This window comes from Pholcus phalangioides, unplaced genomic scaffold (assembly GCF_987345545.1).
Source record: "Pholcus phalangioides strain wild (caught in Gottingen) unplaced genomic scaffold, Ppha-v1.0 ptg000015l_1, whole genome shotgun sequence".
Lineage (NCBI taxonomy): Eukaryota > Metazoa > Arthropoda > Arachnida > Araneae > Pholcidae > Pholcus > Pholcus phalangioides.
In genome coordinates, this window is record NW_028301608.1 from 17,299,926 (window position 1) to 17,310,639 (window position 10,714).

The 10,714-nt window shown below is 41.1% G+C and overlaps 1 protein-coding gene across 1 annotated transcript; it reads right to left on the reverse strand.

Moving 5' to 3' along the window:
• Positions 1-2,519: 2,519 nt before the first annotated feature.
• Positions 2,520-4,878, reverse strand: Prp3 (pre-mRNA processing factor 3). The gene has a single exon (XM_089243076.1). It carries the CDS (start codon positions 4,782-4,784, stop codon positions 2,850-2,852), a length of 1,935 nt encoding a protein of 644 aa, XP_089099202.1. The 5' UTR covers positions 4,785-4,878; the 3' UTR covers positions 2,520-2,849.
• Between the last annotated feature and the right edge of the window lie 5,836 nt (positions 4,879-10,714).

Here is a 10,714-nt window from a genome sequence, read left to right on the forward strand (position 1 = left end):
TTACGTGGTAGAATTATCGGCTGCCTGGAATGTGGGCCTACTTAGATGGAAGTACCCAAGGAACTTGGAATTGCCCAAAGTGTCATCTCTAGGCTTTGGCAACGATTCCAAGATAACGGAAATGTCAGTAGACGTTACAGTACAGGTCGCCCCCAAGTTACAATGCCGAATGAAGACAGGTATTTGGCAGTAACTGCCAAAAGAAGCAGACGGAGCACAGCATCCGACCTGTCTCGTCAGCTATCTGCAGTGCCGTCACAGTGGGCTTGTGTGATGTTTTCCAACGAGTCCAGGTTTAGCTTGCAGTCTGATTCACGTCAGACTTTCATATGGAGAACGCTGGGTACCCGTTACCACCAAGACAACATCATTGAATGACACCGTTACGGTGGTGCAGCATCGCTCGTTTCGGGTGGAATCATACTGGGTTCCAGAACAGATCTGCATGTTCAAACCAGAACCATGAAAGCCCAAATTTATCGGGACATCATTCTGGAACAACATGTACGTTTGTTTAGGGGTGCCATGGGCGCAGAATTTGTGTTTATGGATGACAACGCCCGTCCTCACCGAGCAAACATCGCAAACGAATGCCTTGAATCTGAGGATATAACCCGTATGGAATGGCCAGCATTCTCACCTGACTTGAATCCGATAGAGCATGTGTGGGACATGCTTGGCCGACGAGTTGCAACCCGTCAACCACCTCCTACATGTGCACCGGAACTTCGCATGGGAGACATACAATGTGTTAACCATCATACCAACCATGTAATAGTAAGTTTTTGTAAAGGAGATATTTTTTACAATTGCTCCAGGGAGCAAAAATCGTAGTTTTTATGAATGGTATCATACATACACCATCGTTTTTGCTCTTTATCTTTTGTTTAATAAATGGGCTTTATGAATAAGTAACATTTGTTTTGTTTCTGAACCTTTATTTGCTGGAGCTGGCATTATTCTCAATTTATGGACATGAGTGTAGAACAGGCAATTTCCATTGACGAAGGGGTTATATTAGCCTTGAAACAGCATCATTGGTCTTCATCTTTCTACATCTAGAATTGACCACTGCAATTGCTTGGCATGAAATAAAATTTGACAGATTGGCAGTGACCATTCTCATGGGAAATTAACATTACTCTCAAATCACACCAACAAAAAAAATCACCATTGGACTCTGAAGCGGGACATTACAGCAAGTTATTACAGAACATATGATCAAAGTAGTACACATCGCCTTGCCAATTTTGGATATGAAATAGCTGAATTGACGCAGGCTGTTTGGGGAATTTTGCACTTTTCTCCTCAGAAATGAAATAATAATTATTATTTGATGCAATGACAACAATTAACACTATACTGGTGACATCATTTCGGGGATTAAAAACGAAAGGAACAATCTTGTTTCCAGGTGAATTCTTTGTAAATAATTTTCCCCCAAAGTCAGGATTTTTTTCTCCAATCACGGTCAAAACTCGATATATAAGAAATTTCTGAGTGATAGAGTAGAAATTTTGTGAGACTCAGCAGCTATAGTACTAGGGCACTGTGGTGATTAAGTGGTCATAGTGACTAACTCGCATCGTGAGGTGTACCACATGTACATTCCAACATGGTACCATTTCGTTAGAAGTTCCACAAAGGAGTATGGACAAGATGCATGTGTGGTTTAGTCGTAGCTATGGTATCGGGAGGGGCTATTTCATCACCCTCCCCCTAGAACCGGGCCAGATTATAAAGGCAGTACAAGCTACAGATACTACACAAGATCTTATGGGTTGGCTTTGCTGAGAGAGAGGGTTGTTGGTTTACAGTAGAGCTTGACAAATTGGGAAAATATTTGGGCGCCAAGAAAATTTTATAGGTGCCAATCATTTTTCTCCCAGGTAAAATTGATCCAAAATAGTAATTTTCATGCCCTCCCACAAGGGTGGGAGGACAGGGCTACAGCCCTTGGGCCCGGGACAATACTTTTTTTCCGCATCTATAAATTCATTATAGAAGGGGCCCGTGAGAAGTCTGGCTCAAGACCTGCCAAAGACCCCAGCTTAAGATGTCTTCCCTGCTAGCAGACATGCTGTCCGAACATTTTGTGGTTCTGAGACTTCAATTGAGTTATCAAACATTAAAAAATTACTATTGGCACCAAAATATTTTTCTCACCATGGCAACCTGGAATTTTTGTCCCGTCCTGATACACAGGTGTGTAAAATTCCTACAGCATTATTCCCGAAATGTTTGAACAGACAGCATATATAAATGTGAAACAAATAGATCTCAAGCCACATTTACATGTGCAAGATTGAGGGGTTTGCCTAAGCCCATTTTTTTTGCAGAGGAATAATTAACTCCTCTCCTTATAATCCTTTGTGCTAAGAAAACTACCTTTAGCTCATTTGTTATCCATCTTGCGCCAATCACTTCAACCCACTTGACTGGTGACAACTTCCAGAAAGAAACGGAATACACCAGCATAAACTAAGCACCATGTAAACAGGTTGTAATGAAAATCGATGTTAGCGGTCACTTTCTGGGTGTTTTATTTTCCACATGTAAACATGACTTTAATATAATTCGGTCACTTAATTATGTTGTGTTGAGAAAGAAAAACAAAATGTTAACTACAACAAAATCTCACAATTCATAATTTGGTGTTTATCTGTTAAAGCGGCTGTGGCAAGAAAGGGGATTTTAATAATTAAGACAATAATAATAATGCTGATAAGGTCATAATTCCCTTTTTCCACCAAGGCCGCTATAGCAGGGGGAAGAACTCATAACTCTTAACAAACTCTCTGAACTTATATATACGTTTATCAGTGACATAATTATCATGCTCAAAAACGCTAAGCATCTTCCGCAGCTTCCAGAATTGATGTACCGTATGCCAAGTCCCAGTATTGTTCGACGCCTCTCTTTTTGAAAAATTCTCTGGCGAATGTTTCAGTAGGACAAAGCTTAAACATGATATCTCCAAAGTTCCGTTGGATGGAGGTTCCTTCCCATATGAGAACACACCGATTCTCGATTTTAGGACCTTGCTCGGTGCCATCTTTGCTAGCCTGCTCCTCCCCCCATTTTATTCTGTGCAGCATGAGGCGTTTGAATTTCTTCTGTTGCATGGGACCGCCTTCGACAACGACTACGTTAATGTTTCTGTAAAGGACAACGCATCCGGTCATCATCAGCTGTTTTGCGTTCATCTCAACTTTGAATTTTTTTGAAGGGTTACTGAGATTATAGACTCTATACACAGCGACATTAACACCAGCGCTTGTGTCTTCCTTGAGCTTCCTGACCTTCTTCTCTCGTTTCTGCTCAACAGTCAATTTACGAGCGGCGTTCGCTTCCTCATGAGCTTTCTGTCTCTTCACCATCTGCTCTCGGACATGGGCCTCAATTTTTGTAGGATCTTGCACGGCTTGGTTACCGAGCACACGCATTAGGTTAGACATACGAACTTTTGGTTCTGGAGGCGGTTCGAGGCCCAACCTGATTTTTTCTTGTTTCTCTTTCCACGCTTCCCGGCGATTTTGTCGTCTCAGTTTCTTTCTCTCTTTCTTTGTCAGATACACAGGTATGAGAGGCGGTTTCGTTGATTCCCCTGCAGGTTTAATCTGTATTGGATGCTCGACGAGACCTGTAACACCTTCCCATTTAGATTCCACTGCATAATTATCATAGTTTTCGCTCTGCAGTATGTACGAATCCCACCATTCAATATTCGGCACTTCACCTTCTTTATACTCCTGCCTTGGTACGATCAGAGCCAATTTTGTGGCTGAAGATATCCCAGTCTTTTTGGCGGCTTGCGCTATTTCATTCTGTAGCTTCTCAAGCTGTGACTTGGTTCTGAGACGTTGGGCGAGTTGTTCAAACTTCCCTTTCTCGTGGAACTTGAAGTTCTTCTTTGCTCTCTGGAACGTTTTAGTCCCGACTCTGGGATCGAAGAACTTTTGCTCGTACAACTCCTCCATCACCTTCTCCTGACTCATCTTGAACTGGGCTCTTTTCTGCGCCCTGATGTTCGCTTTGAGAGTCGGCATGTGGTGAGTAAGATGCACCTCTTTACCAGTCATGTCTAGTGTACGGCCTTCCGAATCGAGGATGAGTGGGGCCGGTTTGTGGTGTTTTGTTTCGTCAGGTTTGTAGTTGGTGAGGAGCGTTGGCTTCGAGCTCAACCTAGCTTGGATCATCGCCGTGAGCTGGGCTATCCTCGCTTTATTTTCCGACATCGATGGTGCTTCCTTGGCATCAGCTGGCGGAGTAGCTGCGAGTGGGACCTCAGCGGTGTTCGGTACAGTGTTGTTGTTGTTGGCAGTCATTTGGTTGACCCTGGCGACAGCAGTGGTGAACTGCATCTGCTTCTTCCTCTCTTCGATCATCTTTTGAGCATTGGCCATCATTTGTTGGATCTGTAAAGCCGTGAGCTGTCCGGGGCTCGGCAATCCCGCAGGTGGCATGTTGCAGTCGTATTCATCCTCGTCCTTGGCTTTCTTGACGACCGTCTCGATGTCATCCTCCCTGTGTCTCTTCTTCGATTTCTTATGGGAGACGGTCTCGTCGACTATTTGACACAGATAGCTGGCGAGTTTCTCGGCCTTCGGTTTGTCCAAATAACTCGCCAACTTGTCTTTCATCTTCCTCTCGTCGTAACCCTTGGACAAATACCTCGCAGCTGTGGACACCAGAGTCGGCTCATTGAAACCGAGACATTTCTGAACCGACTTCTCGATCTGATGTCTAAGCTCTTCGACATCTTTCTTGGATATCGTCGACATCTTGAGAACTTACGACACTAATTACTACAATTAGGAAAAGGACTCAAAACTGGATGCAAAACTGGCCTAATGTTTATAATTCAGCTCAGTCACGACACTCGGTTACGGGGTTGAAGCAAACACAATGTTTCAAATGAGAGAAAAAAAAGTATTTTTAAAGTTGTTAAAAAAATGCTTTTATTTCGAATTAGACTAATAATTGTGAAATGTACGCATAAAAGTTCTAGCAGACTATGAAAATATGTATGTTATCTTATTTTTCTTCGAAATATGTGTTACTGCCATCTAGTGGATTTGTTATGAAACTGTTGAAAGGTAGCGTTGATATTCGATGTTGTTATGGGTGCTTATAAAAAAAAGAGAACAAAGTCTGGTTGAAAGCAGACGTGGATCCAAGGCGATGTGTCAGGAGGAGCGACATATTGCATATAGGTTCGTTGAATAGTCCTATATTTTACAAGGCAGACCAATTTTCCTTATTTTCAGAGGAGCTATCCACACACACAGGGCCGCAACTAGATACTTTGTCAGCCGGGTTGAACCGGCATTTTGGCAACCTTTGAAGTAGAAGTAGTTAAAGGGTGAATTCGGCGCCCCTACTGGTCCGGCGCCGGGGCACTAGGTCCCCCTGCTCCCCCCTAGTTGTGGCCCTGCATACATACCTAGATGAGACAACCGTAATTTTTTATGGGCAGGATGTATATTTATATTTTAACATAATTATTAGTTAAAAAAAAAAAATTATTGCTCTTATGGGTTGCTGTATTTTTGATACAATTTGGATATACACAAATACAAATACACGGCGAGAACAGGCGAAATGCTCAATGAGATGGCTTCAAGGTATTCGAGGCCAACGAGTTATTCGGCAACCATATTTTTAGGACCATCTTTTTCAGCCATCTCGTTGGACAGGGCCGTAGCGTGCCTTCTAAGGGCCCCCGGGACAGACTTTTCCCTGACGGGGGGGAGGTACCTCTGGATGGGGTTATTATTATGCAAAACAAATGTAAACATTTGTGGGGGGGGAACCCATTCAGCTTGGGGATCAGAGGCAGTGTCCTGGTTGCCCTAGCATTTTTACGGCCCTGTCGTTGGGCTATGTGGCCCTTGTTTGTTGTGGTCTTTGCACTTGTATTTATTATTCTGCTCTTCGAAGGGGCGATATCCCCTCCTCCTAAATCCACTCCTGAGTGGAGTCAGACTTCTCCAGTTGCGAATGAAGCAGAGGCAGACATTTTCAGCAGCGAATGGAGTGGAGGCGCGGGCGGATCTAGAGCTTACTGTTGGATGGGGGGGGGGGTGATTTTACGAATCGAATTTCGTCCCGTATTTTCTGTGACAGTCCCATTTTTCTGTTTTTTTCCTCCATCCTGACTTTTTTTTAAAAAAATGACTCGGTTTTACCCGTTTTTTAGTCGAAGATTTCTTGAATTTGTTCTTTAATTTGTTGTAATATTATATAGAAATTCCTAAAATTTCATGAATTACCGCATTTCGCTTGAGAGAGGGGGGGGGGGTGATCGATCCACTCCTGAGTGGAGGAAGGCATTTTCAACAGCTAAATAAGCGGAGGTAGGCGTGGCCCCCCTAGACTGGGATCTTTGGCGGGCCCCCAAATTATTACGGGCCCTTCTATAGTAAATTTACAGCAGGAAAAGACACAAAAATTATGGTATTTGCCCCGGGCCCCAGAGCTGGAGCCCTGTCAGCCCCACCCATAGAGGCAGGTATTTTCAGCAGCTGAAGAAACCGAGGCAAATATCTTCAGCTGCGGTTGAGCGCAGGCAGACAACATTTGAGAACCTCTGTTCTAGTATAAATACTAGAAACAGCTTCGCAATAGAACCATTGCTAACCTATTCAGAGGCGATGGAGTAGGTGATGCGCGAACACTCAGGGTAATTAAAAGCATGAGCCTGAGTACCCATTCATTAAGATGCCACTGATTCTAGGCAAGTTTCCGTAAAGACCACGGCTTCTTCAAGCTCCTAGAACAAGGGTAAATGTAAAGTTTCTCGCGGAACCCTTTTATATGCATAAAAAAGTGGTAAACTATGCTGTAAAAATACGCAAATATGCAGTGGATAATGGCGGGAAAAATGAGTTTGTGATGTTTGTGGAAAAAGTGTGTTAAATGCATGGAAGGGGAGAATTTTTAATAAATTCCCCTAGAAGGGACAAAATCGCAATTAAGTGCGGTACTTGAGTCAGTCGCTTAGGCGAAAGAAATTTGGGATCTTGTTGCCAGAAGAAAAATTAATTATAAAGCTTTCATTATTTTTGGAAAAACCAGTGGCTAAAAAATTAGGAACACCCTGTTACTCACCACTAATATTGTGTGGGACTTCCTCTGGCTTTGATGACACAGCAGATATTCCTCTAGGCAATGGACCCTACAAGCTGCCGAAACCGTTGCGGAAGAATATTAGCTCACATTGACGAAATGACAGTTCTTTATTCCTTCAGATTAGAAGGTGTTTCGAATTGTCTTAACAGACCTTTCAACCTCATCCCACAAATGCTCTATCGGATTGAGATCGGGTGACTGAGAGGGGGGCATTGAAGCAATTAAAACTTTATATCATGAAGCAATATGAGGTCATTCTAGCCCCGTGGGAGAGTGCATTGTCCTGCTGGAAATATAACCATCATCATCAGGAAACATTACGGCTATAAACGGTTCACGTGGTCAGCAACGATGTGGAGGTAAGCACTGGCATTGACGAATGTTTCCAATAGAAATATGGAACCAAGAGTATACAAGGAAAATGCTCTCCAAACAGTGATTCCCCGCCACCCGCTCAAACAGTTGTCACGTGGCATGCCGAATCCTTGCCTTCGTTTTACTTGTGCCACACATGATCCTGCCATCAACATCACGGAAAAAAAGTCTTGACTCGTCAGACCAGACAACCTTCTTCCATTCATCAAGTGTCGAATTTCGGCGTTCTCTAGCCCACAAAAGCCGTTTACTTCAGTTTTCAGAGAAATCGAAGGGACTCTTGTTGGTCACCGGCTATTAAAACCAATTCGTTTTAAGATTCGTCTTTAGAGCGTACGGATATGCTTTGCGATGATCCTGAGTTGTATTGCGCTGCAATTTGTTGCGTTGTATACCTCTCCTGTTGCCGCACACAATGTGTGTCACTCACCTGGAACCTCTTTCGTCACAAGCGATTTCCGCCCACTATTCCGCTCGAAGTTTTTTGGCTTAGCTACCGTTCTTCGAAGACTCGTACGAAAAAACCCAAGAAAGTTAACGGCTTCGGAGATACTGGAACCGCCCCTTCTGTCGCCCATAATCATGTCGCATTGAAAGTCACTCAAATCTATTGTTTTCTCCATTAACAAGCAAATTGCATAGTTGAGTGGTGCTTCTGACCAGGAGAAAGTTTTTTTCATCAGTAAATATCCGGTTTATTACGCCAGTGCACGTGCTGAGTGTTTATAATTGTTTGGCCACTGAGTGTATATCATATAAGGCATTAAAATTCTACATATAACATTTACAAAAAATAATCTGAAGAAAAATCTTATTCAACCAAGTATCACAAATGTGCTTTTGCGCACTTTTATGAGAAAACATGAAAATTAATAAATTAAATATTTATTCCGAATTCAAAGACAAAATTTATTTATTGAAAATCCAAGAACCACATTTTCTCTCTCTAGTTTTTAAAATCGTGATTCTCCACGTTATGTGTTATTTGCATGTTGTTATGTTGCGTAGCATAAAGATACGTTTTCCTGCACTTTTATTTTCGTTATACTACGACGCCAATGCTCGTAACCAGGGTGAAGGGTATTGTAATGTGGTAGGTCTTCTCGTGGTGCAACTTGGGTACCGCAAATGCTACCACCAGTTATTATACCGCTTGATCATTGTTTGGCGCAGCATAACCTTGATGGAAGAGTAAATTAACTTTGCTCAAGAATATTAAGAAGTCACCAACGAATACGGCAAATGCATGAAAATACTAAAACTCCTAAGCATTTCGACAAACAATGGGTGTCGTCTTCAGAGGAAAAAATATTTAACCACTAATCACACACGTTGACTGAGGACCCCACTTGGGTTAGAGGCCTTTCACACGGAGCGGATGCGGGTCCGGAAGAAGTTTTAACAATTGGAATATACTGAGCCTTTCAGACGAGCCGAAATATCTCCGCACCTATGAAATGTTCATGCGGGTCCGGACGTCGTCCGCATGTGTCAAAACCTAAGTGCGGGCTCCGCCTCCGCACATAGAAGTTTTGACAATAGGTTTATTCGGCGCTATTCACACGATGCGGATGCGGAGCGAATTCGTCCGCATCTTTGGCTCGGAATTTTGCATGGGATTTTTTTAATGATTTTGCCATAAATACCCTTAAAAACACCATATGAGGGTCCCTCTTCATCAAATATGATGCACCCACATACGTCTATTCCTCCGTTTCCTTCTGACATTGAGATATAGCAACTTTAATTGCCTTTTGTCCATGCTTTACAATTTTATACAATGAAACCTGCCAACAACGGCCACTGACGGGACCGAAATGATAAGCCATTCTGTTCATTACGAATATTTAATTGACTAAATACTTTAATAACTTTTAAATTTAATTTAAAAATTTTAATTTTTTTCTTTTTAAATTTTTAAAATTATTTAAAAAATATAAATATTTGAAATATTATTTTACATATTTATTATTTTTTTAAATTTTTAGTCTTTTAATTTTTTTAAACTTAAAAAAAATACACTTTTATTAAACAATGTTATCACTCAGTTATTGATCACTCAGGGCTGGATTAAGACGTTTGAAGGCCCTAAGAACTTGAATATTTTTGGTGGTTCCCCGATGCCTACAAGTATATTTTACTCGGTATTCAGTCTATAAACTGAAAAAAATGAAATTTTATATTTCAGAAATGACTAATCTAACGATGGGATTTCACTCTAAAAGGTTTATGAAAGTTATATTTTATAAAACTTGAAAAAAGCAACCAATAAATTTATCGACTGCATTCGAGCAAATGCAACCGATCAGCTTATTGGTTGTATTTTTGAAAGAATTATTATAAAATTTTTATAGTGTAATCTGGGTTTAAGGCCGGGATCACACTATAAAGTTTTATAACTTAAAGTTAAAAACTTTAAAGTTTTTAAAAAGTTTAAAAACTCAACCAGTAGGCGCATCGGTTGCATTCAAGCAAATGCAACCGGTGATCTTATTGCTTGAATTTTTCACGTTTTATCAAAGAGCTTTTACAAAACTTTTATAGTGCAATCCCGGCCTAAGGCTGGTATTACCCTATAAAACTTTGATTAAAAATTCTTTCATAAAACGTGAAAAATTTAACCAATAAACACATCTGTTACATTCGAGCGAACTTAACTGATCCGCCTGCTGGTTGAATTTTTCAAGTTTTATAAACGAACTTTTATCAAACTTTTATAGTGTAATCCCGGCCTAACAGATTTGTGATGTGAATATTTCTAAGCATAGACATTTTGAAAGTCTCCACCCCCTCCCCTTTTTTTCTACTTGCAAATTCTTTGATATCTCCTGAATTTTTTTTTTTTTTTTTTTGGAACATCGAATGTTTTGGATGTTTTTGGATTGGATTTTTCGAACATTGGATGTGTTTTAGGAATTTTTCTTTCATATTTTTCCGAAAAGACAATTTTTTTTTTAAATTTTTTGAAAATATTTTAAGATATTTTCTCCCATCGACTACTTGTGAGGATCGGAATGAAGGCACCTTTATACCCATATTCTATTGGGCTCTAGATTAAACCACCAAAGAATGCCTCTAGGTTGCCTATGGGCACTGAATCGGGGGTAAAGGAGAAAAATAATTACAAAAATTGCGAAAAAATAGTTTTTATGCACGAATTTCAAACAAACGCCCGCATCTTTAGTGCTCGTGTGAAAGGGGCCTT